The following is a 27,882-nucleotide window of genomic DNA, read 5'->3' as shown; positions in this document are numbered from 1 at the left end:
CATTCAATTTGTGAAGGCTTAATGCAGGCGGCAAAATATCGACGCCGTTTCGATGCCGAAGCCTGAGGTCAATAATTTGTTGTTATAGTGAAGCCGTAACGTTCTTTTTTAATAATTGGGTGAAGTGTTACCTAGAAGTTTATGAAAAAGGTGAAGCGTTGACGAGCCTTATCTGTGTTTGGTGATGTGACATCAAATCCACGACATCGGTCGCGCCGAAAGTATGTCGAAGTCGTGGCGTTTCAAACAACTGTAATTGTGATGCAATCTTTGAAGATGGCCTGTTTTGAAATTCGCGCAAGCCAACTTGGAATTTGCGTGCGCGCAATTTTTGAACTGAAGTTTGACCGCACAAATACACACATTCTAACATCGCGCGCCGCACCACCTTGCAAACTGCATCCTGTGGTGCGTTCCACTTGCGCAAACGTTGCCAAGTTTGCGCACGTTTGCTACCGATCTCATTTCGAGTGGAACGAGCTGTGCGCCGCCAACGTTAGTGAAAGTTAGCAACGAGGCGAACTAGACTGGTCCCCTGTCTATACCTTATCAGTAAGGAAAGACGTCAGATGTTCAGGCTAGCGATCGCGAACGTGTATGTGTATAAAGGCCGGTTTATAGTTGGTCGCGCGATGGTCGCGCGACAGAAATCTTGCGCGCAATCCTAAGACTGAGGCCTAAAAACCGTGTCTTTTTATGATCGCGCGTCAAGATTTCCGACGCCCGACCATCGCGCGACCGACTATAACTCGGCCTTAATAATGTGTGTTGCGTGTGGTGGTTTTGACATGGCCGACTGACAACAACAACCGAACGGTAATCCGATGATATTATTATTGAACTATACAAATGGCCAATATGGTGAAACAGTGGTGAAGCGTCAGATCTGGCGAAAACTGAAAAAGTGAAGCTTCACCTATGGAAATAATTCAAAGGGTGAAGCTTGGACTAACACATTTGCTGATAGAGTGAAGTGGTGGTGAAATCCTGACCCTATACATAATTGGCTCAGGTGAAGAAAGGTGATGACGTGAGGAGGGTCGGTCCACGCTTCAAATTGACGCCTGCATAACCCCTTCATTACCTCAAAAACAATCCATCTCAGAACCAACATTTATCCCACATTTCTGCTGATATGAAATATCTAGTCTTTTTTAAAATCACGCCCTTAGATTGTGAATGGTCCATGTGCTTCCCTGAGGCTAAGGGCCAGTGTCACCATGCCGGATATGCAGATATCTACTGATTCCATGGACTTTGGCCCAGTCCAGTGTGGTCAATGTAAGGTCATCACCATACAGCTTCATAACAACCAGCATGTCAAGTGTGAGTGGACTTCTCTACCAACAGACAAAGAAAGAAAACTGGTAACTATAAAGCATTTCTTACTACACTTTATTGTTGTATCAGTTAAGTCTGGTTTATGTGTCACAAAGCAAATTACAGGACACAAACAATCATGTACGCACTGTTTTTGATTTCATGTGAAGTATGAAACAGGCTTTATTCTCAATATTGTTGTCCTCAAAAACTTCCCACAAGGTACAGGAATGCCATCAATGGACCTGCTCAATCATATTTTTGCCAATTTGCCAAGAGCTCTTTGGGACAGTGTTTGAGGGCTTGAATTAAACCTCAGCACCCACAGCAATTGCTGTGGTGCCTTGTGCTTTTTCCTGTGTGCTCTTTGCCAAGGTCTAGTACAAATTTATGTTTTCTTCAAAGATGTGCCCCTCACCACAAACAAATTGCTGTTTCCCCTATCAAGAACAACGTTCAAGACACTATTTGCCACAAGATTCTGAAGTTTATTTCTTTAGGTTTTTTTTTTTAAACACTTCCAAGAGGAAAATTTGACCCATGGTTTATCAAGCTTTGCATGGTGTGGAAAATAACAAGTAACTATGTTCGTAAACTTGCTGGTACAACCATCTTTTGTAAGTGGTGTGTTGGCTCTGAGAAGAGCCTGTGTGGTCTTGTTGTTTCAAACAGTATACTCTACTTCTCTAAGGAGAAACTTGCAGGGTCATGAAATCGAGCAGAGTATACTTTTCAAAGTGTCTAGTTTCCGTCTAGTTCTAGGAACAGAAAGCCGGGTCTGATCAGCTGATGAGCGGAGTCATTCTCTTCTCAAAGCCAACACTCCGCAAAAAATTTACAAGTGGTTTCAAAGTTTACTACTAATAGTCACTGCTTATTCAAAAACTTGTTTTATTTTCTGTCCTACCTGTATGCATGAATTAAATTTCTTTAACATTGTTTCACTTCCTGCTGTTTAAACCGCTTTTCCGTCCAACAGGAGATGATGAGGATATTAAAGGTAGACTGACGTGTGTTTTTATTTGCAAAGATTGGACCTGAGTTTTGAGTGCACTAATCCTATTCTCACAGCCAAACTAACGTGTGATGTAAAAAACAAATTCCAAACTTCACCATTCGTCTTTGATAGCCTTTGAGTGGTTTTCCTTTTTGGGGCTTTAAAAGAGCTACTTGAATGAAAAAAGGCAACAAGTGATCTTTGATAACATTTGATTCATATATGTCAATCAATTTCAGTAATATATATTTTCACATGTTTCCCATCTCATAGCACTGGTATTGAGATTTTAAAGACAGACATTAACTTGTTGTTTATCTAAAGGTTTTCCCAAAGGTGGGGGTTTACAGTGTTTGTGTGTTCTAAGGGAGATCATGTGTTTAGGTAGATTGGGATTTGGACATTGGGTTAAAATGAAAATTGCACTTATATTTAAATGAATTTCTGTGAGTTAATAACAATGCCATTTTTCTTTGTATATCAACCTGTTTCACCCATACTTTTGGAAAAGTATTTTCGTAAAACTCAAGCAAGGTTTCCACCTTACTCCACAGATTGACAAACATATGCCAATGCATCTCCGCCGTAAGCTACGGCCAGAAAAAGCACGGCCAAGAAACTTTGAGATGATGCCCCCAGTAGGCATGCTGCTGCCTGGTCAGAGAGTCAACGTCCAGGTCAAGTTCATGCCAACTGAAGAGGTTGGTAATAATATACAGTCGTATCAAAACTCAGAAAAAGTTAAACATTGAAAAACCTTGTAAGAATCTGTAATTCCTGTAAGTCAGCCCCCTCGTCTTTCACTGTTTTATATTGTTCTCCTTTTCGTTTTTGTCCATTTAGTATTTATAACTTATAAATCCATTTCACACAATTTGTGTTGACCAAACTCACCTTGCGTCTTCGGAATACTTCTCTGGGGTTCTCAACCTGACACTTCCTCTGTCAATGTTTAACAAACAAAATAATTTCAATTCGTTGTCAAAACAGAAATAAACCTTTAAAAGTGAAGTAATGAAGAAACAAACCACATTCAACCTCTGATTTATATGTGTCTCATAAACCTATTTAGAAAGTTTACGCTGATCGTATAACCATTCGCCTGAGCCAGAGCAGCCAGCGACTGACCCTGATGGCCCATGGTACTGGCTTGGAACCACGCATAGAGTTCAGCCAGTCCCTACTGGAGTTTGATCCTATCCTCCCACATAGCTTTGGGGATGAGGTAGACGTAGTGGTCAAGAACCCTTGTTCCTTTCCATTGGAGTTCTACTCACTGGAGTTTGACGATCAGTACCTTGAGGAGGAAAAGGTAAGCTGAGATTCATCTAAAAAGGGTTCTTATTGTAGACTTGGAAGATTGTTTTGTAAGCTCTGGCGAGACATTGCTGAGTCAAGGGCCTTCTTATTGAAACAACCAATTCACATGATACTTTTCTTATCTCTTAGGACCATGTCACACCAGGCAATTTACAGGCAACATTTTCCAGGCAATCTCTAAGAAAAAGAAATGTTTACATTTTAATTTCCACATTTTTTAGGACAGTAAGATAGTGTAAGGAAGTTGTTTTTTGTATAGTTCAAAGTGTTCATTTTCCATGCCGTATTGGTGGTTGCCTCCAAGTTCCACATAGCCTTCAGGGTAAGGGAGAAATGTAGAATTCAATACTCGATGAAACTTTAGGTTGAACCTAGGATAAACCAGAAAGTCATTAAAAGATTCTTGAGGCTTACCTCTTTTTACATTGAGGTACTGCCTGGTTAATTTTGTATTTCTTCCTAAAAAGGTTGATAAACAAATTAGGAAAGATTTCTTGATATACGTTTTTGTGACATATCGTTTTCTTCCCTTCTGCTAGGTGCTCCGGAGTGTGAAGGGTTACGATGAACATGGCACGATCTTACTCCCTCCTCGTGTCCCAGGAGAGAAGCTTGCCTCTGAGCTATTAGAACATTATGATGAGTTAAAGAAGGCTGCTGAGGAAGAGGAGAAGGCTAAGGCTGACGCTGCTGCAGCTGCTGCTGAAGCTGCTACTGGTCAAGACGCCGCTGAAGGTACAAAAAGTGCTGTTAGATTTTTCATAACGTAGTCCCCTTTTGAAAAATAATTTGTTTTACCCTTGCTTAAAATCTAATTAACATTATAAATCAATGAGTCACTTTAAAGTTTCTAACCCAGCTTTTCATTCCTTTGTTTTCCCTCAGGAGCTGAAGGTGCCACCGGGGTTGACGTGACTGCAACAGGCAGCTCCTCAGAGGATGTTCAGACTCTTAAAGGGAGTTCCATTCCAATGGTCAAGGGTCCACCATCCTCTCCCACTGCCAGCCAAGAAGGCGACAAGAAGGGTGAGAAACCTGCTACAGAGGGTGCAGAGGAAAGCAACAAACTGCAGCTGCCCAAGAACGAGGATGAACTCCAAGGTTTGTGAGCAAATGGGGGAAAACTTCATTAATTTTAATTAATTATCATTAATGACATTTTCATATACTTAATGATCAAATGGTTATAAAACGAAAAATACATATGAAAAATGATGAAAAAAATGTTTAAATTGTTTCTTTTTGTCAAACAACAATGCTTTTGATCAATAAACCCAATTTACCAGGAGCTCCAAAATATGCAGAAACATTTTTATGGAATCCATACAAATTGCACAAATAGACCATGTAGTTCTGATCACACAAATGCAGGTTTATTTGCAAATTCACAGTTAACAGTGCCGTCTTGTCGCAGATTTTTTAAACATTCCACTGTATCACATTCTAGCTGTTTACCCTTTTTGTGGCTCAGAAGGCTAGCAGAGCTGGTAAAAAGAACAATTTTGTGCGCCAAATTTCCCTTTGAAAACATTGCATCAAAGAAATTCTTGGAGATAAAACCATGTATTTTTCTTGAAGTGTCTGTGTCTTCATGATCAAAGTGGCTGACCTGTAATTTTGAGCTCATACCCAGTGACTGCATGCCCACACTTTCCATAGACTTGTTTGGGGGAAGGCATGCATGTACGGTACCTGGTTGAATGTTCATAATTCTATGACGACATAGACCATATAAGGTGCAAAACAGGAAGAATATGTCACTGGCATTTTCCGAAAGGGATGTGAAGTCTCTGGAATAAAAGTTTGAATAAAGCCTTTTTCATTTCATAATCATATCACATAGATAAGAAAGATGCAGCGAGTAGCGTAGGAGTGGGTGAGCTACTTGAGATCACACCAGTATCTGCTGCCATCGCTAGACATCTAGGTATTGACCTCACACCAGAAGGCAAAGCTTCCATGAGACGTAGAGGAGTGTCTATAGTGGTCCACGGTGCACCCATGTCTGGTAAGTTGACTTATGAACTCTAAACTTGTGCCTGGCCTCTATCTTGTTGCAATTAATAATAGTAATTGACCTGATTTTGATACTCGAAAGGCTAAATGACAACAGAGCACACATGAACAGGTATATAAGTGTATTACAAGCAGTCAAGTGGAAATACATAAATAGAGAGATGGTTGAGACGACGGGCAATAGTTTATTTTTTTGCCTTTACTCCATAGGTCCTTTTGGTTGGTTGTAGTTTGCATAACAGCTAATTCTATAACCTCAAGTCTGTCTTTAAGGCAAACACTCTTTAAGTTGAAGACATTTGATCATCGAGGCCTTTGAGAAGTGATCTGAATTTTTGTTTGTGTCTCACTACAGGAAAAACCTCCACAGCGATCACTCTTGCCAAGTACTATGAGGCGGCCCTCCTCACTGTGGATAGCGTTGTCTTGGAGTCCATCTCCAATGGAAATACTCCAGCAGGCTTACGAGCCAGAGAGCTTTGTGCCCAGGCATCCAAGGCTCAGCTGATGAGGGAAGGGGAAGGGAGTGAGGTAGCTGGGGGTGCAGTGGCAGGAGCTGGGGGACTGAGTGTGGAAGCCGTAGCCGCTCATGCCATGGGACTTGGAGCTGGCTCAGGTATTATTTCTTTAGAAATTTAATTTTAGATAATTTTTTTTATATGTTTTGTAGATTTGGTAAGGCTTCTAAACTATTTACAGGCAATGATAAGGGTAATAAATATATCTGTGGAATTTTCTATAATGTTTTTCTTTGCGGGTATGGCTGGCACAAAAAACATGACTTAACAATGTCGAGAGAAGAAAGATTCAGGAAAAAACAACGTTCATGCACTGAACAACAGATAAACATAGACTGAGTCACAGCTGACAGTTGGGCCCATGGCCAGAATCAATGCTTGATTTTCTGTCTGCTGGGACTTGCCTCCATTTAGCCGAAATGCAATGAAATGCAAAATTCATTTAAGATTTGAAATTATAACAACTACTAAATAAATTTTGAAATTAGGTTCAGTCAGCATGGCTGGCGGTGGTGCCCACTCTGTCATCAGCAACCGCAAGACCAGCACAATCTCCGGCCACAAGCCAGCCCACAGCACCGTGGGTGGCGAGGCAGCTCCAGGCCCCCCGGACAAACCAGATAAGAAGGACAAGAAAGAGAAGAAGCAGGATGGGGACAATGCTACCCAGCTGTCTGGTAGCCCTCCGCCAGCCGCTCCCATTGCGAGGAGGCTGAGTGTGAGTGCCAGTGTGGCTGGGGAGGAGGGTTTGATGAGCTGCCTACTCCCTGAGGACCTACTGGTGGAGATACTGGCTGAGAGATTACAGGTAAGACAACCATAGTGTTCAAGTACCAGAGGTTCATGTGATAGACTCTCTTGTTACTGAATTACTTTGATACAAACAACCGCAGCCACCCATGAAGCACACTTTCTCACACAACAGAAAGCTTGTGAGCAAAGGTCAAATTGACAAGCTGAGTGGCATTATAAAATAAATAAACTTAACTTTTCTTAACTTCTTTATTCTAGCTGAATGACTGTCACCGTGGGGTTGTCTTTGATAGCTTGGAAACCATCTTCAGCCCCAATCACACAGCCACTGCTAACGCCCTACTAAAGGCTTTTAACAACCGTAAATACATCTATTTTGTGACCATGAAACTGGAGCAGTCTGTCTTCCAGGCTAGGGAGAAGAGACTACTGGAAGAAAAAGGTAAGAGGGATTGCAGTCAGTTTAACATTTTTCTTAGATCAAAAGTACTTTATCATTTATAGGAAGTTGAAGTTACTATTACCAGAGCTGCCAGTTTTCCCTGATTCTGAAGAAATTTACCCGAAAATACGCATTTATTTTCCATGTCCTGATGAACCAATTTGAAAATCTTCCTGATCATGGAAATTTGTCCTTATTATGTTGAATTCAGTTCTAAATATCTCTCTGATTGATTAACAAAATCCCCTGATTTCAAGATGCAAATGTTGGCAGTTCTGCTATTACTTGGACCCAAGCTCTGGTGTTTTTAATAAGCAGAGTGTGGGTTTCTAGTAGCAGTCATGACATTATTACTCTGAGAAAGAAACTTTACCAAAACTGTTTTGTCCTTTTAAGCCGTTGGTCCCATGTATTAGAATTGGTAGTTCACATAAAACATGTAAACGAACCAAAAACATGTATCATGGAAGAGTAGGGGCTAACCCTGATGTTTCTGGTTCACACAACAAGCACCCTTGTTTATCGGTTTTATCAGGATTGTGAGCCACAGTGGTTTAAGTTCACTTATGAGGCATTCTTGGTTTCATTAAAAGAAAAATGTTTCCAAACATTGGCTCTGGGCTCCAATACAAAATTCACACACCTCTTAAATGGACGACGGAAATAGACCAGGTTTGAAAAAGCCCCTAAGTTTCCTTGAAATTGAAATAAGAAACATTTGTGTTAATAGAACGTGAGGATAAGGAACGTGAAGAAGATGAGAAACGCCGTCTTGAAGAAATGTCAGAAGACGAGTACGATGAGCTTACTGAAGAAGAGAAAGCTGACGTCGACCGCAAACGTCTCAAGGCCAAGAAGGAACGTCTCCTGAAGAAGTAAGTTTAAATTATTGTGTCTTATTCCTTCATGTCCTTGGTAGCTACATGTAAGTACGAAGTGTTGGATTGTTTCCTGTTTTTTGGAGTGTGTCGAAAGGTGTCCTTTTCAAACATTTTATCAAACTATTTTTATTCAAACAATCATCTAATAAAAACTTTGGTTGCATTTCTATTACAACAGAGAAATGGAAGAGCGTCTTGAAAGAGAACGTAAGGAACGTGAGCTTGCCGCTCTGCTGGAGGAGAAGAAAGTGGAGGATGACAAGTAAGTTTTTCATATCAACTACAATTATTAAAAACACCCCTACAAGGGTTCTTCCTTTTGATTGATTTATAGAGTGTCACATTTTTACAAGAAGGCTGTGTGAAGGCAGTGCGCTATACACACAGCAAACAATGTAATACACTCATGGCAACCAATACATTAAACCCATAGCAACCAGTGTACTATATCCATAGCAACCAGTGTACTACACATTTAGGCACAATGGTAAGTTTTGTTGAAATTGGCCGGGATAATCTTTATTACAGTGCTAACGCACATCGGTGTATGGGTAAAAACCAAATATTTATACTCTTTATCCCCGATGCAAATTTAACATCTATCATATCGTTGTGGTACCCGCTGCCAAAACATAGGATTCGAACTGTCTCTACCTACTAGGCAATCTCGGTAGCCTAGTTGGTAAGACACTGCTCTAGAATTGCAAGGGTCATGGGTTTGAATCCCACCCGAGTTAATATGCCTGTGATATTTCTTTTTTAACAGGACTCGGGAAAGTACTGAGTATACAGTGCTAACACAAATTGGTGTGTGGGTAAAGAAACAAAAGTTAATGTTCTTTATCCCCGATACAAATTTAACATCTATTAAAATATATATTATCTGAAGTATTGTGGTGAGCTGTAGTCCGAGAAATCAATCATCAGTAAGTTTATATGGTTCCCAGGAAAGGCAAAAAGAAAGGCGCCAAAGGCCAGGAGAAAGATGGCAAGGGAGCTCCCCTGAAGAAATCCCAAGAGGGTGCCAAGGCTGGCCCTACAGCAAGCCAAGCTACTATGAAGAAACCACCTAGTGAGCAAGGTAGACATGATCAGCCATTGTTACCCTCTGAGCATGGCCTTAAGGCAGGAGCATCCTCTGTTATGGAACGGCCAGAGTCACATGGCACTGCCGGCAGTGAATCACAAGAAGAAGGTGGAAAGTAAGTCATTCATAGCTTTAGCAACTTTTCAACTCCACATCTTAGCATTCAGTTTGTGGTAACACCATGTGTTTACATCTGCTTGTCTTGCTATTTATTCTACTGCTGCGGAGTAGACTTCTTACCTCCCCCTGGCCCAATTTCATAGAGCTGCTTAAGCACAGACAGAAGCTAAGCACAACAAAAGTATGCTTACTAGAATAAGGTTACCAACCAAACTACCATATCACAAGTACAATTTGTAACTGGCACCCTGCTCATTTCTGATTGGTGTTAAGCATTATTTTATCCCCTCAGGAATTAGGCTCAGGTATTAGTTAATAAGCAGGACAGTTTTTTTCAAAACTAAGTAGTCTCCTTAATTCAGAAATCTACTCAGCAGTAGTATAATAAGTAGCAAGACAAGTTCTCAAACATGTCAAAGAGCAAATCTACACAGGAAAGTAGATTGTTTACATAGTGTAACCGATATACAATGAAACCTTACTTAGCATGCATTTCCTCAAAACTTTCATTTGGTTTTTAGGCCTTTAATTTGTCAGGATTTTTCCCTTATTTTGGGATTCAGTTCCAGCCACATGGATGTGTTGTGTATGCTACCAATGACTTTGACCTGTATAGTACAGTGAAGTAGATCAAATCTTGCAGTCGTTTGAGAAAGCTTTGTGTGTTTTGTTACAAGCCGTTTGTGACTGCTGTGGTCTCTCGGAACAATTTACTCTCATGTTTGACCATTGCTTGTTTCTTTGCAGGAAACGCAAGAGAGAGAAAGGTCGACCAATCTCCAATGAGGTTGCCTTGGAGCCGGAACCAGAGAAGGACCCAGCTAGAGAAGCAGAGCTCCTATTGACTGCACGCTTCAAGGCCTTCGATCACGGTCTGAAAGAAATTGAGAAGATTCTGGACCGCTGGGATCGAACTATTGGTGAGAAGTCAAATCCATAAGACTCTATAAACTAAAGCTACATAGGAGATAGATTGGTCTCTTACTGTTTATATTCCTCAGCCAAACATTTAGAAGCAGTTTTGTTTACTCTTGTATTTTAGGACAAGTTGTCATTGACCCACTGGCCGATGAAATGGAGGCTGAGGAGCTACCCGCACACCCTCCCTCTGGAAGGAAGGGTAAAAGTAAGGCAGAAAAGGAGAAAGAGAAGGAGCGAGAGAAAGAAAGGGAACGGCTTGAGAAGGAACGCTTGGAGAAAGAGAAAGCAGAGAAGGTAGGTTCCATTTTTGTCCTCTCATTGGAACAACAATTATTGAGAGTTCAACCTTTTTTCATCAAGGCGCAATTCTTACCGCTGACCACTAAAAATCTATGCCTGCAATCACCAATCTTTGCTTACTTTCCAAGCGTCAAATTTCTGCGAAAGCTGTGTAGGCAAAGAATGCTTTGTAATGAGAAGTACTCATGCGCACAAGCAAAATATTCACTGCTTACCGGTTACTTTCACTTAAAACAAGCATGGAATTTCCTGTTTCCCCGTTTTTTGCTTACGTTAAGCAGAGCAATGAAATTAGGCCCTGATTGTACCTTTTTTTATTTATTCATCAGCAAGAAAGTTTTCTTTGATTAGTTTAAGTTTTGATCTTAATCTAAACAGGCTGCAGCCGAGAGCGGTGAAGAGGGTGAAGATGAGAAAGATGGCAGCAAGAAGGAAGAAACGGGTGTACCTCACATCCTCATGGATGCCAGTGAACCCGATACCCAGATGGGCGACAAGGTCCTAACCCTTGGGCGTCTCCCTACTGCTGCTGAGGTCTTGGATGGTTTAGGACTTGGCCCCAATGGGCCACCAATACCCCCATCGGCAGCCTTCTCTGTTGTCCCTTACCCTGTCAAGAGGAAAGCACCACTTGGTTCTGATCCTTCAGGTCATTACATCTTTGTAGCTTCTTCTCCTGATGACCCGTAAGTACAATGCACATTTTAACTCTTTTTTTAAAATAATGGTATAGAATGGGCTTCACCCTGTATGTGAATCTGTACTCCAAAGGTTAAATTTGTAGATACAGTACATAAATAAGAGAATCAAAGTGTGGCAACAATGTCTTGAACTGCTGTTTAAATGGATGGCAAGTTCATGCTTTGAGCAAGGATCAAGCTGAAGGCATTGTTTGGAAGACCTCGATTCTGCAAGGTTTCATACATGACTTGTTTCTCAAATCCTATTTGGGAATGCTCAGGCCAGCAAGGTGGTTGCACTGTCACCCTGCTAATTGTGTATGGATTCAATGTTCTTATGAAAATGGCAAGTTCATGGCTTTGGCTTTGTGCAAGGACCAAGCTGAAGCCATGGTTTTTTGTCGCAAGACCCGATCCTGCAAGGTTTTATACATGACTTGTTTCTTAGATCCTATTTGGGAATTCTCAGGCCAGAAATGAAGTTGCACTGTCACCCTGATAAATGTGTATGGATTCAATGTTCTTATGAAAATACCAAGATAGTTTGTTGCCATTTTATTAGCAAGTAGACACTGTATTCAGCTGAAAATTTCACATGCGAGTTTCTGTATCGATGTTTATAAGTTTGCATATATATATTGATTTATATAAATCAATATAGCATTGACAAAAACCATTCTATAACCCAACATGTAGGCAGGATGACACAAGAGATCAATCCCAGGATGGCGTTTTCATGGTATTTTTTATTGGTTTTTTTTCTACAGGAATGTTATTCCAGAGGAAAAGGCTAAGGAAGTTGAAGTGGAGCCAGATTCGTCAACTCCAGACAAGGGCAGAGAAAAGGTAGAGCTGTGGTTTTAACAAACACCTTGAAATGCGCTCTCTGATTTATTGTAAACCACTGTATAGTTATCGTCAATCTACACTCAATGCAACAAAGTTAGAACCTTCTTGACACATTATTCATTGATTTAACTCGTTTTGGTTTAAACAATTTTGGTTTTGAACAAAGAAACATTGAGTGGAGTGGGACTTGAACCATATTGACCTCTGAATAAATGTACCAGTGCTCTAATATGAAGTTATGAATCACAATATAATTCTCTGCTGTCTTCAAATTCTTTTTACGACGTCTCTTTATGCTTTCAGGACGACCACACAACCCCAACAGGCAAAGGAAAAGGCAAAGACAAATCCCGTACAGGAGCAGAGAGTGTAAGCTCAAGACGTCGCTCTGCCAAAGGCTCCCGCAATCGCAAGGGGTCCTTAGTGGTCACCTCCCCACCCCCAGGCACTACTACACCAGGATCAGACTTTGATGGTCAGAGTAGCACAGCTGGGGATATGTCGGCCATGCAGGAACCTAAGAATCCCAAGTAAGTAACACAGACATTGGGGGAGGGGTGGGGTCAAACTAACTTAACTTGAATGAGCTTACTTAAAGGAACATTACAGAATTGGTTTTGCTAACAAAACAGTTGCTGGCAGTGTAAGTACTTTGTGTAATCCACCATTACATTAACTGACAAACCTGTAGAAGTTTGAGATCGATTGGCCATCTGTGTCTAGAGAGAATAGTGAAAGCCGATTACAAATAATTTTGCATTGCATCGATGCCAAAACAAAAATGAATAAAACGCTCACTGAGCGTTAAACTCCATTGCAAAATAAGATTATTTATATCTCATCAAATATGACATTTCAGACAGAAATATTTCAAGGGATGTTTTCTCTTATCATCATCATTAGACTGTGTAAGTTTTATGTAAATCTGTGATCTTCACGATTTGGGTTTCTTACAAATTCTGTAACGTCCCTTTAACTTAGAGAGAACGGGATATAAGTTAGTTTAGCTTTAAAAAATCGGATTGTTTGGGGTTGAAAAGGTTCAAAGGTCATAGTGGTGAGTTTAGGTAAGTGGTTTCCAGATCGTAACTCCAGTAAAAGTGCCATTTGGATTTGTAATTTAAAGGGGAGTTGCCCTTAGGGAAAGATGCTTTGGGGTGAAAAGGTCAAAGGTCTAGGTCTTGTTTGTTAGCCAAAGTCAAGGTTACACCCGGTTGAGACAGTTGCTATCTTTTTTCTGCGTTTATTCAGGCTGTTTTATTTAGCTGCACTGTTTTGACAACTTCAAAATTGCACTGAAAATTAGTGGCACTTTAGGACTTACAACATTTTTATTATTGATTATTTCTTCTAAAAAATGTGTAAAATAACTGAGTATTAAAACTTTCCTTTCATTGTATTTTTCCCCCCTAAGGCTGGGGATCTTTCGCTGGAGCATCCCAGCTGAATCAGAGATTCTCCTAAGACTTCGCTTCCAGTCTGACGAGCTGGGACAATTTGATCAGACCCTTAATTTTGAAATCATTGGGACTCGTCGGCGATACCAGTTGTACTGCCGGGGTGTATGCTCCTTCCCAAACGTCAGTCGTGAACCAAGGTGAAGTATTTTCGTTGAAAGTATTTTGATTTTGATTTCATTATAATTTGAAAAAAAAAGCACCTTTCTCGCCTCCTTGAAAAATGAACAAACCTTGGATGAAAATGACAAAACAAAGAAAATTAGTTTTTAACCTGTTCTCGTCTCCTTCTTCAGAATTGTCTTCCCACATCGTAAGAAGAGCAAACGCGCCGATGAGATTGTCCACAAGAAGTATATTCTAAGCTCAGAAACCCTCCAGATGGGTCCCCTACTGGCAGGAAAGTCTAGGGACCGCTACAAGGAGTGCAAGTACCCTGAGAACATGGAGAAGCTAACCATCAATAACTCCTCTCCGCTGGATGCTGAAGTAACCTTCTGCTTTCAGCATGATGGTAATGCCACTACATTCCTGATGGATCCACCAGCAATGTCACTCAAACCAGGAGAATCTCACGTGAGTCAGCTCTTTTGAATCTGTGTGTTCATTGTTTGTTGTTTGTTTTTAGGTTGTTTAGAAGATCCTCCCAAAAAGGGAACTCGGCAAAGGGGATATAAATGCCAAGCATAAAAATACCAAGGCACAAATTTTCAAAAAAATCATGAAAGAATATATAGACCAACTTGCTAGAGGAAAAAGGGTTAAGTTCTAACTCTTCTTTATGCAGTTTTAGACAATGCAGGTTTTAAAATGTTCACCCTATGATTTTTCTGTTTTCTTCCTTTTGCAGGAGTTGACCCTGTGGGCCTATCCTAAGAACCAGGGTTTCTTCGAGGACAGCATCGTCTGTTGTGTCAAGGAGAATCCAGAACCAATACTCTTCAAGATTAGTTGCTATGGAGTGCGACCCGAGCTGGAACTGGACAAAAAACAACTTCATTTTGAGAAAGTTCTTCTTCACCGGTAAGGTTATTAGTCAAAGTCTCCAGTCAAAATATTGTGTTCATCTTTCAAGTTAATTTATTAATTAATAAATAAAAAACAATAATAATATTTAGCACTTGTCAGCAACAAACATAGAGCTATCCTAAAAAATACAACTTTTAATCAGTCAGTGTAGAGTTCATCTTTGGGAGGGACTTTTCATTTCTATTTTTCCTTGTACTATTTCGGGGGTATTTTTTTCATTGCACTGTTTGTTTTTATGTAAATTGTAAAGCCCTCCGTTCTTTGTGGGGCACTATATAAATGCTTATATTATTATTCATATTGTCCTGTTTTGTTTTTCCTAAATACATGAGAGATCAAGAAGCCCATTATGCCTTGCTTACAATATTAATAATGGGTTTGTGGGTTGTAACCGTTGTTTTTCTATTGATGTCGTTCAGGAAAGACACAAAGACAATCTACCTTCGTAACAGCACCCTCCTTCCCGTGGCTTGGCGCACCAGTGGGCTTGAGAATCTCGGGGATGACTTCTCAGTGACAACAGATACTGGGGTCATTGATCCCAAGTCTGAGTTTGCTCTGAATGCTCACTTCAGAGCAATGAGACCCACCAATCTCAAGAAGATGATCAGACTTGAGGTAAGAGGAACTATATTTAAACCACTTTTCATTAAAGTATTTAAACAAATCTTTGGGGCTAGACAGCTCAGTTAATAGAGAGCGCCAATATAATCCGGAGGTCACATGTTCCAGTCCCGCTCTAGTAAATTTGTCTTTGTTTAAGCCCAAAATATTTGTCGTAAAACTTCACCGTGCCTCTGCACGATTTTGTTTTTGGGGAATAATTTCTCTCTGGAATAACTTATTGTTTTGTTCGATGTTGTTGAATATCATTGCGGTTTGAGACGTCATTGACATTTCACATCATGTTGTTTAGGAAGAATCCACCCCTGTACCTTTTTTGAAAACCCTAGGGTTACACTACTTTCAACCACTGAGCTGCTGCTTGTCTCGTTTTGCATTCATCCCTTCTTCACAACATGAAAAATAGCCTTGCCCCAGTGGGAGTTAAATTCCCGGATTATTATTAAGTTATTTATCTAATAATATAAACAAATCTCCCTTTTTGATTTGCCTCAGGTATCTGATGTTGAGAACATCATGGGTCTTCTACAGACTGAGAATATTCAGGTGTTGGCCGAGGCGTATGATGTAGCCCTGGATATGAGCTTCCCTAAAGGGGCTGATGGAGGATTGGACTTTGGTACTATCAGGGTAATGGATGAGACCAAACAGACGTGCTCTCTCAAGAACAAGGGACGATATGAAATAGCCTTCAGGTACATATAACAGACCAATCAATAAGGCCTGGTTATCAAACCTTTGGTAATTAACCTTTGGTTACAAGCCTATAGCAGCTTTCAATAGTGTAAAGTATTTGGTACTATCAGGGTAATGGATGAGACCAAACAGACGTGCTCTCTCAAGAAAAGGGACGATATGAAATAGCCTTCAAGTATATTAGACCAATCAATAAGGCCTGGTTATCAAACCTTTGGTAATTAACCTTTGGTTAGAAGCAGATAGCAGCTTTCAATAGTGTAAAGTATTTTGAGAAATATTTAACTTTGTGGTTGTTATGTGAAAAGAATCTGTGAAGCATTAATGCAGTAAAGCTTCTCATCTTGTCTATTCCATTTAGTGTTTTATCCTTCCTCCAAGATATTCGCTCAAAACTTTGGGTGATATCTCAAAAATATGACCAACTTTTGAAATGAACTTTTCACATGTTAGTTTTATTGTATACATCTACATTTATACAGGATTAAAACAATTGAATAATTAATCAAACCAAAGGTATAATTTGTCTTTAAAAACATCAAGAAGTTAGAAGATAGAAACTGTTGAGGAAACAGTTTAAACAGCTAATATATGTTCTCTCTTTTCTGTGAATGTTGTGTGTGTGTGTATATTTGGGTATTCTGGTGTGGGTGTGAGGTGGAGTTGATTTATCTTTCTTGGAGTTGTGTTTTTACCAAATTGAAGATGTACTCTATTTGGTCCCGAATTGCTGTTACATATGCTTTACCCTCCATTTAATGTTTTAAATATTTTCTGGATCCTAGCTTCAATTTTGAGACGACTGAGGTGAGTGGACCGGAGATCATCAACCTGTTCTCTGTGATCCCTCAGAAGGGTGTTCTAGTACCCAATGACCGACCCACACAGGTCCAGGTTATCTTCAAGTCTCGCAAGGAAGTCACCATCAGGGACCAACCTATCCTCAAATGTCAAGTAAGTTTCTATTTTTAAAGGCTGTCTGAACTAAAGGCCATTTGCTGAGGTTATCAGGCAAGCCTTATTAAAGTGAAGGCAGAAGCAGAAATCTGGTCATAGCTGCATAATTTGTCAATTTGTGACTTGGTTTGCAGTCTGTTTACAAAGAAGGGTCATTGATGCTTAAATACTAAAATAGATGACCTTAAAAACATTCTTGGGAAGGAGCACTGCAGCTGTTGGTAATTTCAATTATGTCAAAAATGTATTCCCTTTGAAGTAGTTTGGTTTGGAGAAGTTTTCTGCCCAAACCATTTGAATCGTAGATAAGAATTGTTTCTCAGATTTCTGAGGGTTGGTGTCCATTTGTGAATGCTGCGGTAGGAGATGCTGTTAATACCCGCTGTCACCTCACTAAACTGGGACAATTTTGACAATCTTCTGAAGTACTGTGACAGTTTGTTGCTCATTCACAGCAAGTAGACACTGCATTCTCCTTCCAGTACTGACTGCAAACAAATTAATGGTGCAATATTGCAAATCAATAGTGAATATGCAGGCTGCCCTTTTTTCAGCAAAACTTTCAGCTAAAGTAAGTGAAAAGTTGCATACCTTAAAGCAGCATTATGAAATAAGAAACTGGTCAATGCACGTTATCGTATTCAAAATACTGCTTACCAGTTAGGTTCCTTAAATTTTTCTAAATTTTACCAAAACAAAATCAGGTGAATTTTTCCAGGCATTTTATTTTTCCGGATTTTCTCAAAACCTCCTTTAAATTTTCTTGATAGATTGTAAAGCAGTCACCAAAGGGAGAAAACATTGCGTCCTAACCTGTATTTTATTTTTTTTTCTGGTGATGCACAGTGTAAGTAGGAGGAACAAATTTTAGGAGTTTTCCCATTTCGCAAATCGCATCCCTGGATTTATTATTCCTTTGGAATTTCCTCTTCAGGTTATTGAGCCCAACATCTCTGACAGCGGCGAGACAATTGCCAGCATTCCTGTCAAGCTCAGTGTACGTAGCATCTTCAGTAAGTACAACGTGTACCCGATCAGTGACATCAACTTTGGCGCAGTGCTGGTTGGCCAGCGGCGCACTCGCTCCTTCATCATCGAGAACAAGGGGGAGTTTGATTTCAAATATACTGTCAACCGAATGAGCCGTGACTCGCAGCCAATGCAGCCCCTGCTAAGGGGGAGAGTGTAAGTCTACCTCAACTTTATGTGAACATTTATAACTCTGAAGTAGTCCTTATTAACGGAACTCAAGTTGTGCCTATGGTATCACAACTGCCAACTCTCTCTGATTTTTTCTAAAATTCTTTATGCAAGCATGTGATTGAACAGTGTTTGTTTCTTGTTCATTTTGGTTTTCCCTTTGGGGTAAAGCAGTTACATTTTATGTGCATTTCATGTTTGAGTCATTAAAATGGGTAAATTTTCTGCTCAGCTAAGTTTTCTCATCATTTCTCGCTTTCCCTAAACAATTGCTTGACTGTTATTGCTCTGAGTGTTACCTTCTCCACTTGTTCTCGTTTCATTGTTGTTGTATATTCGCTAAAATAAGTAGACACTAATATTTTCCCTAGAAATTGTCAGTAATATACTGCATTGAGATTTATTTTCAGCAATTCTTGATTCTCATTGGTCAACCCATAAACACCCGCAATAGGTGTGATATAAACCTACATTGCATGATTCATATCACACTCTTGTCATCGCGCTGCCATAACTTCCCATATTGTGCTTTAAGTTTTGTCAAGTTTGCTTGAAGATCAATTTGTTTTCACACATGCGCTCATAGAAAAACATCCACTGTGTGTCCCACATCCAATCTGGCCAGGCTCTTTTGATGCGGGAAGCCCTTTATTTTTGTTTTATTCCACTCACAATTGTGCGATAATGGGTAATATTATGGCAATAATAATTCTGGTAATATAATGCCAAAATATTTCTTATTGATAAGATTACAATTGTAGTCACCATATGAGATTTATTTATAACCTTGCATAGGGTGGGAAACTTTTTCAGAAGCTCTGTGTTAGGGCTTACTGTGGGCATGTTGAATGAGTCTTGCCCCCAGAAATGTTTGAATATTCATGAGATGAGCATGGTCTCTCCCCAATTTTTGTTGCGCTGGTTTTGAAAAGAATAATGGTATGCTCTGAAGATCTTTTGAATTTTGTTTTCAAATTTTCATCTGCTTAATAGCTGCATTTCCAGATGTATTTTGTATGCATCTTTGTTCCATCCTGATACTGTTTTCCATTTGCTTTGACCGCTCAACCTCATAATGCTTGCTTACTATCATAGTGGATCTCGGGCATCAAAAGCTTCTTTCCAGTTCCTGAGGTAAACAAGAAAACATCTGCACCTTCGTGGTTTTTTTCCCACAAGCTTACCCTGCACGTTAGTGGTGTGTTATCCTCAAGCTGTACCCTTCACCTTAGTGGGTTTTCCACGAGCCTACCTTGCATCTTTGTTGGTTTTTTTTTCCCCCAACAAGCTTACCCTGCACCTTTAGTGATTTTTTTTCCACAAGCCTACCCTGCACCTTAGCAGTCTATTATCCTCAAGCTTAACCTGCACCTTAGTGGGTTTTCCACAAGCCTACCCTGCACCTTTGTGGGGTTTTTCCCCCACAAGCTTATTAACCACCCCTTTCCGTCTTAGTGGAACTAACATTTCAGCTCAAATAATAGAACCCTTGCATTGGCAGACATTGCTGAGTTTCAAATGATGAGAATACGCAGGCCTTTAATTTTGCCCCAGAAAAGGCAAAGAAATTTTGCTCTGGTAATAGGGGCACCTTTATGAGGAAAATTGTGTCAAAGGTCAATTTGTATTGGAACTTTTCATAGGGCACCACACAGTAAAGGTACATGGCAGCACGGCTTTTGCTGTGGGTGCCATGAGTTAATTCAAGGCCTGAACATGCACGTGTGTTTCGCACCATGGATTGTAATGTACATGTACCTCACTTGTGACTGGTTGTGACTTATTCTTGCTTTACATCATCTTCATAAAATTGGGCCTGCATACTAGGCTGCTTAACCAATTTAACTGGGAGCAGGAACTAAGAGAGAACCGGTCAAAACCAGTGGTCATTTCAAAGCACTTTAATTGGTAAACCTGATTCTTTAGCACAACAAATTTGTTCTATGCTAAGCATCCTCAGCAGGTGTTTGAAATTGTCTCTGTAACCAGATGCACCTTTGTATACTTACTCACGTTTAAACCTCCTCTAAAAACTATGAACTGTCTACAATTTAGTCATTTTTGGGCCATGAAATTGTTGCATTTAGATCAAGGTACATGTTGATCCAACTAAAGACAAGATTAAATTTTCAATTTCAAAGCTGCAGCCCGTGAGTAAAAAGACACTTCCATATTCTCACTCACACTAATTGCTAATACAGTATACTGAAGTCAAGACCAGTGTAAAAGAGCTGATTGGCCCCTGGTCCCCCCAGTGTAGATCCAGGGGCAGAGTTCACAAAGAGCTAAGATTGATCTTAACTGTAACTGTATCTTAACTGTAAACAAAGTTTGATGTCACAATACTAATCACAAGGGTAATACTGCCAACTCATCTGAAGGTGAATTTGAGTGCTTTGTGAGATCCAGCCTAGGCCTGTTAAATGACTGACAGGCTGGCTGTATAATCAAGTCTTTAAATGCTGTCCTAAACATTCACAGAAATCAGTGTTTTGTGGGAAAACTAAATCAAACTGACTATTTTAGACCCTTATACAAGTGATATGAAATTAAATTGAATAAAGTGTTTAAAGTTAGGAATAGATATGTAACAAATTCAAGCCATACTAAGTCTGAAATCATTCAAATTCCTTATAGACTCAACTGGGCCCACTTTCAAGTTGTTTGGAAAGACTTTAACAGCAGTTTTGTTCATCAGAACTAACTTGTATGGATTCAATGGGTTACTTGAAACCACATTATCATGATGGACTGACATGCTGTCCGGGGTAAATACAAATGTCAATGAAACCGAATATAAACACTTTTACTGCATCATTCAAAGGAATCCTAAAAACTCATTTGTTTCGATGGGTTGCCTTTATTTTGTATCTGTCCCATTTTACCTGCTTGCAATGGCAACTTACTTATCGACAATCTTGGCCATTAGTGCCCCTGCCCTTGGCTCACAGTCATTGTTGGCTCTAATTGTGCCATCTGTGCTCAAGCTTGGGTAAGCAACATCTACATGGAGACAAAAAGGGTATGTTTATTGTCACATGGCCAAAGCATTTTGGCTACGATTGTAGAGTTTAAGCTGGTGTTACATATAACTGTTTACTATTTTTATTATTGTTACATATTGATGTCACTTGTCAACAGGCCCGGTGGTAACAAACGTAGTAAATCAAGGGATGGATCTAGCTCAGGACGCTCTGTAGCTAAACCCAAGAGGGCTGACTCAATGAGGTAAAACTTCCCCTTCCGTGTCTTCCATTCAAAGTCATTTGGACTGTGTTTGAACTTTTTAAGTAAAACAAACTATTTTTGTTGTTGTTCTTAGTATTATTAATGTGCTCATTGATACAAGAAAATAACATACATTGAATTTAGATGAAAGGGTTATTGTTGTGCCCCCGAAATAAAATCGCTGTTCAAACTGCTCTCATGCAGTCAAATTAACAGCCAGTTTCCAAAATGTTCCCTGATGGTTTAGGAAATGTGAGGAAAACGTGTGTCCAAATATTTAGTAAACCAAATATAAATTCTATAAATATAAACGCTGAAAATTCTAAGAAAGTTTGTTCCAGAAAGGATTTAGGACTCTGATTTAAAAAAAAAATTGGGAATTTCAAATATCACAAAAGATTAATCATTTCAATTTTTGTAAATCATTTTGTTTTTGGTTTGTGTCTTCAAAAACTTCAGGCTTTCTACCAGGTAATTTTCATGCACTGTGATTAAGCACACACCAGTGTGAATAAAAGACAGTGTCTGAATTGGTGGCTACAGCTAGGGCTATGGCTAGATTTCCCCACCATCATGCGTTGAAGTATAGGACATTCTAGCATCACCTTAGCGTCAGCCGTAGCTGTATCCGCTAATTCCGATATGGTCTAAAATTGTGAACACATTGTCTCTTGTATGAGGATTTACTCTTCAATCCATTTCTGACGGGTATGTGTTTTATACCACCAGAGCTTTATTTCACACAATTTGGATTTGACTTTGCTGTTGTTGATTACGGCAATGGTTTTCCATTGTTTGCATGATGGAACACTAAATCTTGGGATGTGGTACTTTCTTTCTTGAGTGGTATGCTGGTTATATTCTTAACTTAATCCGATTATCTCAGCTTTCCATCAGTATTGCTTTACATGAACGTTGTTTTTACAGACTTCTGGTTTTTCTCCTTGCTATAGTGGTAGCATGGATGGCCAGTGCTTAAAGTGCTTGCCTCATTTCTGACTAAGGTCATATTTGGGAAGAGTTGTGCTTTGGCTCTTTCCTAAAAATCTGCTTTACACTGTTCATATAGGGACATTGACGGCCAAACCAGCGCCACCAAGTTGTATAGCGCCTAAACCAAGAACAATTGTTACGAGTAATGGATTGTTTCCTTCACTCATCTGCCGTTTTCACTAAACTTAACGCAAGTGCGTAAGTCCACTTGCAAGGTGTGAAGTGCGCACCACTGACACAAGAAATCTTGCACAACTGGACTTAAGTGGCTGCTGGGCCCATACTAATGGGTCTGTAAGCAGTGCATTGATATTGGATCCTGCAGTTTGAAAAGTCAAGCACATTATCAGCACAATTGAGCTTGTCACTTGTATGATGTCATAAAAACAGTTGCCTTTTTCTTAAATCACTCTTTCAGTTTGTTTGGCTTGGAAAAGTGTGGCACCAATACTTTTGTCTTTTTATAGCACACAGGTTAAACCAGTACAAATAAAAACTAGCTCTAAAATAGCAACAATCACAAAGTGTGACACTTTCAAGCAGTTGTTAAGAATGCTGCACTTCTTGTAAGAAGGAGTCTTGCTTAATGACATCAGTGCTAAGAGCAGGATTTTGGACAGAAAACTCATTTTTTACGCTTCATTCCTTTTAATACTGTTTGTGTTTTTCATATTTTTTTCTGTTTTGGTTTATATTTATGGTAGTGCGCAGTAGAATAATATTCATATAGGTATTGTGAAGTATAAAGCATTATTATTATTATTATTATTATTATTATTAATATTATTATTTGTCTTTGAATAAACCAGGCAAGATATCGGTGGTGGTGGAGGCGGTGGTGGTGGAGGTAGCACCACAAGGCTTCAGCTGGGAATGTTTACCGTCTACCCAGCGTATGGTGTTGTGTATCCAAACAACCCACAGGTCATACAGGTAGAATGTCTACCGGAGATGACTGGCAGAGGAGATGAGGTAAAGAATCTGATCTCAAGCTGTTTTACTTTGAAATTTAGAAACGACTTTGTTAGGACATTGTCACTTAGCGAAACTAGCTGAAGCCTAGCACCACAAGGCTTCAGCTGGGAATGTTTACCGTCTACCCAGCGTATGGCGTTGTCTATCCAAACAACCCACAGGTCATACAGGTAGAATGTCCACCAGAGATGACTGGCAGAGGAGATGAGGTAAAGAGTCGGGCCGTTTGTTAAGCGATGAAACTAACCATAGTGCCGTGTTATGCTGAATGGTTTCTCTGCATGATAGACTTTTTATGCAAGTTCACTGCAAATAAGGCTAATAGCCACTCTAATGGTACCAATATTTGTTCATCTTTTCTTTCAGGACCTTGCAATTGAGATCACAGACCGTGATCCTGCCGATCATCCACAGGGCATTCCTTACAAGATCCTAGCTGAGGCTTGTAGTCCAGGCATCAATCTGGTGGACCTGGCCTCCATCTTTGAGGAGCACCGTGTCGTTAAGAACCTCAGCGTTTTCCTCAACAGCCACCAGCTGGAGCTGGATGGAGGCGGGGTGTATGGAGAGGATGAAAACAAGTTTATCTTTGGCCATGTGCTGGTCGGACGCAAAGTCAAAGCGCGGTTCAAGATCTCAAATGCCAACAAGGTTAGAGTCTGTGGTCAATTAATGAACACCTTAAATTCATTGGCACATTATTGGAAGGCTTTGGTTAGACATTGTGAGAATCAGCTGACCTAGTCACTGTTCACTCTGTGAACATAAACAAATTGATCTATAAGTAGTTTGACACTAACAATACTCTTCTCTGTTTTTATTAGGTGTCATGTGACGTTCTCTTTGCATGCAAGCTGGTCACATCAAAGCCGTCCTCCAAACTGCAAGACATTTTTGAGGTAGAGCCATCCAGGGCTTCCATCCCAGCACACAGTCACGTCTACGCCATGGTCACTTTTGGTCCACCATCCATGCAGGTTAGAAATGGTGGTCATCATGTCTTATTTTCTAAATTTATATATTTTTGTGGCAGTCAGTCACACCTAAATCAAGGGTAAAAGACACGCTCGGCAAGGGGCTACAGGAAGAAAATGTTTAAGATGATCATTACTCAGCGGAGCTGGAGGTAGGAATTGATTTTTCTCTTCAAACAGTCCAGATTGTAGGCTGAAGGGAAACATGCACCGGGCAAGGAGTTCCACAGAGGTGCAGTTGGAATGGCTCTTTGTTCTACATCTCACCAAACATGCTAAAACAAGAGTGTTTGTCTGAATGTTTCAAGAACTTCTTATCCTCATAAAGAGGCCAATTTAATCTTGGTGTGAAAAAATGAATAAGAAATCTCCAGTCATTGGTTTTCTTTTAAACTGAATATTTAAAAAAAAAATTAACCTCATTTTTAAAAATCCTTACAAATTGCATTAACGACCCTATTAAAATTCAATCGCAGCAATTTAGGGGAAAAATAATTAAACACCACAGACAATTTTTTTCTGTAACAAAACTTGTGCTTATTCCTTGCTAAGCAAATACTTTGGGCAGATATAACACCAATAAGTTTCATTTAGGAGGCGGGTCAAAATATGCTAAACCAGTTTTATAAAAAAAACTTATGGATATAATGCTAGGTGGTAGCAGGTATAATCAAAAGCTGTTGGAAATGGCGGTTACAGCTAGGGCTATGGCTAGATTTCTGCATCAATATGCGTTGAAGGTTTTAGGACATCCTTTGCATAATCCTTAGTATCAATTGTAGGCGTAGCTACAAGTTTTCCAAAGTGTCCAGTTGTTAGGACTTACAATTATGTAAGTTGACGATTCTTTGTCACAAACTTCCCATTTCCAGACATACACTGGTCAATTTGAAGTCATCTTGGACGGGGTGAGTGGAGCCGTGGCCAAGCAGAAGAACCTATCCTTCGAGGTCCAGGGTGAGGGAAACCTCCCTCGTGTGTCAATCCAGAAACCGTCCATACGCAACAAGAAAGGGAGCCCTCTATTGTTGTTCAAGAGATTGCTGCTAGGATCAACGCAGACGCTGCAGCTGTGCCTTAGGAATGACGGGACATTGCCGAGCAAGGTGAGTGTATCTTTTGTGAAAAAAAAAGGAAAAGAGCCTTTGTGTGTACACTGCACACAACTTTCAGCCAATGATAGATCTTCATTGACCTCAAAAGGGGGACTGTTTTGGGGCTGGTAAACGTCATATGCAAGGATTATATACCAGTACTGATATTGCAAAGTTGACATGTTTCTTTATCTTTGTTTCTCCTTTAGGTTGACATTGATTTGACTGATCCGAATGGAGTGTTCAGCCTTCAAAGTTCACCAGAGACAAAACTCATCTATCCAATGCAGGGAAATATCCAGACCTATCTAGACGGTCAGTAACTTCAACCAATTTTCTGAATTGGTCCTTCACATTTATTGCTTATATTTTATGCCGTGTCCGAACTTGGTATCTACAGCTACGGCTTCAGCTGGATCACAGGTCATCATGCGTTGAAGTATAGGATGTTCTTAGAAACACCCTTAGCAGCAGCCGTAGCTGTAGCCATAGCCGCCAATTTGGGTGCATCCTTACAATACTTTGGCGTGTAATGAATGAAAAAGTGTCATGATCGCAAAACCCACACTCTGATAAAGAGGCCATCTGAACTTGAGTTCACTGCGCTAGACTGCTTGGCCAAATATTTCTAATAGCAAAATGTTATTTTTAGTTATATTTTCCTCGGGCAAAGTATTCTTCATAAACTGATTTTTCCCTAAAAAAAACTCAGTAAGGTTTATAACAATAAATGGCTTGTAAAAAATAACCACAATTTTGATCAGTGCTTGCACACCATGTATTGGTCACAGCCTTTGCAACCCAAGTCAGTCAGCCCCATATGTTGGTCACCAGCCCTTATGTCAGTCAGCCATTGTGCTCTATATGTTGGTCAGCCCTTACCCCCCAGGTTGGTCAGCCCTTACCCCCAGGTTGGTCAGCCCTTACCCAAGCCCTTGCACCCATTGTTGGTCAGCTCTTACCCCCAAAGTTGGTCAGCCCTTACCCCCAAAGTTGGTCAGCCCTTGAACCCATTGTTGGTCAGCAGCCCTTATACCCCAAGTCAGTCGGCCTTTTTGCTCCATATGTTGGTCAGCCCTTACCCCCAAAGTTGGTCAGCCCTAAGTTGGTCAGCCCTTACCCCCAAAGTTGGTCAGCCCTTGCACCCATTGTTGGTCAGCAGCCCTTACACCCCATGTCGGTCAGCCTTTGTGCTCCATATGTTGGTCAGCCCTTATCCCCAAAGTTGGTCAGCCCTTGCACCCAAAGTTGGTCAGCCCTTGCACCCATTGTTGGTCAGCAGCCCTTATACCCCACATCGGTCAGCCTTTGTGCTCCATATGTTGGTCAGCCCTTACCCCCAAAGTTGGTCAGCCCTAAGTTGGTCAGCCCTTACCCCCAAAGTTGGTCAGCCCTTACCCCCAAAGTTGGTCAGCCCTTACCCCCAAAGTTGGTCATCCTTTGCACCCATTGTTGGTCAGCAGCTCTTACACCCCACGTCGGTCAGCCTTTGTGCTCCATATGTTGGTCAGCCCATATCCCCCCCCCCAAGTTGGTCAGCCCTTGCACCCAATGTGTGTCAGCAGCCTTTGCACCCCAAGTCAGTCAGCCCTTGTACATGTACTCATTAAGATTCTCCTAGTATTTTTCTTACAGTTTAATATCGTGATTTTTCTAATATGAATCTTTCTTGATTGTGACTTTCAGATGAGGGTGAAGAACTGATTCGCCATCCTCATACAGCCTCCATCATTGTTGGTGTTGGTGAGGAGTCAACCTTCCAGGCAGTCTTCAAGCCGGATGTGGCCCATCGCTTTGAGGGGTCTATCCGAGTCACCGTCATGGACAATCAGTATGAGGACCGAGTCATTCAAATGGTTGGTGAAGGGTATCAGGATGAAATTACATTGGATAATATACACAGCATACCAGCCGAGGAGAACGTAGAGGCACTACTAGAAAACGACAATCAAGTCTCAGGTAGGTCATCAAGGTTTAAAGGTCACAGTTCACTTCTTGCCAAACAATCAAAACCAAATAATTTCTTTTCTGAACCAGCAAACCTGTAGGCAATCACAGTTCAGGACTCAATTTCATAAAGCTGTTTAGCAGAAAATATAGATTCCTTGCTAAGCAAAAATATGGGTGATGCACCAGTGGCAACAATATGAACCTCATGGAATGTTGACTGGCTACCTGTTTCTTCTGAGCAAGATTTGTTTGTGCTTAGCAACTTTTTATAAAACTGGGCCCAGTGCCAAGTCTCATAAATCCTGTAAGCAAACTTTTTTGCTTACTGAGAGGCCCTAAGCACAGGCTCAATTCCATTACACTGCTTTTATCGTAAGAAAAGCAAAAGGCATACTATCCTAGGGGTTCGAGTTAAATGATTCAACAATGCAATTACATTTTCTCACAGACACTTGCTGTCAAATCTTCGTAATTGTTAATGTGAGCACAACACTTAAGAAG

General features: G+C 40.4%; 1 protein-coding gene across 1 annotated transcript in view; it reads left to right on the top strand.

Annotated features, from left to right (window-relative positions):
- LOC139935405 (hydrocephalus-inducing protein homolog) overlaps positions 1 to 27,882 on the top strand; it is a 72,040-nt gene that overhangs the window by 27,192 nt on the left and 16,966 nt on the right. The window contains exons 32-64 of the mRNA XM_071929974.1: positions 1,173 to 1,367; positions 2,300 to 2,320; positions 2,872 to 3,018; positions 3,390 to 3,629; positions 4,177 to 4,372; positions 4,523 to 4,738; positions 5,481 to 5,645; positions 6,009 to 6,269; positions 6,660 to 6,979; positions 7,183 to 7,366; positions 8,097 to 8,241; positions 8,426 to 8,509; positions 9,195 to 9,449; positions 10,202 to 10,374; positions 10,497 to 10,669; positions 11,054 to 11,361; positions 12,123 to 12,201; positions 12,508 to 12,734; positions 13,619 to 13,801; positions 13,958 to 14,237; positions 14,512 to 14,684; positions 15,110 to 15,308; positions 15,810 to 16,009; positions 16,796 to 16,964; positions 17,902 to 18,152; positions 19,263 to 19,301; positions 21,309 to 21,395; positions 23,198 to 23,360; positions 23,730 to 24,014; positions 24,188 to 24,340; positions 25,210 to 25,443; positions 25,641 to 25,746; positions 27,118 to 27,390. Coding sequence (XP_071786075.1) covers positions 1,173 to 1,367; positions 2,300 to 2,320; positions 2,872 to 3,018; positions 3,390 to 3,629; positions 4,177 to 4,372; positions 4,523 to 4,738; positions 5,481 to 5,645; positions 6,009 to 6,269; positions 6,660 to 6,979; positions 7,183 to 7,366; positions 8,097 to 8,241; positions 8,426 to 8,509; positions 9,195 to 9,449; positions 10,202 to 10,374; positions 10,497 to 10,669; positions 11,054 to 11,361; positions 12,123 to 12,201; positions 12,508 to 12,734; positions 13,619 to 13,801; positions 13,958 to 14,237; positions 14,512 to 14,684; positions 15,110 to 15,308; positions 15,810 to 16,009; positions 16,796 to 16,964; positions 17,902 to 18,152; positions 19,263 to 19,301; positions 21,309 to 21,395; positions 23,198 to 23,360; positions 23,730 to 24,014; positions 24,188 to 24,340; positions 25,210 to 25,443; positions 25,641 to 25,746; positions 27,118 to 27,390 — 6,184 coding nt within the window. The remainder of the gene's footprint in view (positions 1 to 1,172; positions 1,368 to 2,299; positions 2,321 to 2,871; positions 3,019 to 3,389; positions 3,630 to 4,176; positions 4,373 to 4,522; positions 4,739 to 5,480; positions 5,646 to 6,008; positions 6,270 to 6,659; positions 6,980 to 7,182; positions 7,367 to 8,096; positions 8,242 to 8,425; positions 8,510 to 9,194; positions 9,450 to 10,201; positions 10,375 to 10,496; positions 10,670 to 11,053; positions 11,362 to 12,122; positions 12,202 to 12,507; positions 12,735 to 13,618; positions 13,802 to 13,957; positions 14,238 to 14,511; positions 14,685 to 15,109; positions 15,309 to 15,809; positions 16,010 to 16,795; positions 16,965 to 17,901; positions 18,153 to 19,262; positions 19,302 to 21,308; positions 21,396 to 23,197; positions 23,361 to 23,729; positions 24,015 to 24,187; positions 24,341 to 25,209; positions 25,444 to 25,640; positions 25,747 to 27,117; positions 27,391 to 27,882) is intronic.

The sequence above is a fragment of the Asterias amurensis genome, chromosome 3 (assembly GCF_032118995.1).
Source record: "Asterias amurensis chromosome 3, ASM3211899v1".
NCBI lineage: Eukaryota > Metazoa > Echinodermata > Asteroidea > Forcipulatida > Asteriidae > Asterias > Asterias amurensis.
This window is presented reverse-complemented; position numbering and strand designations above follow the sequence as displayed.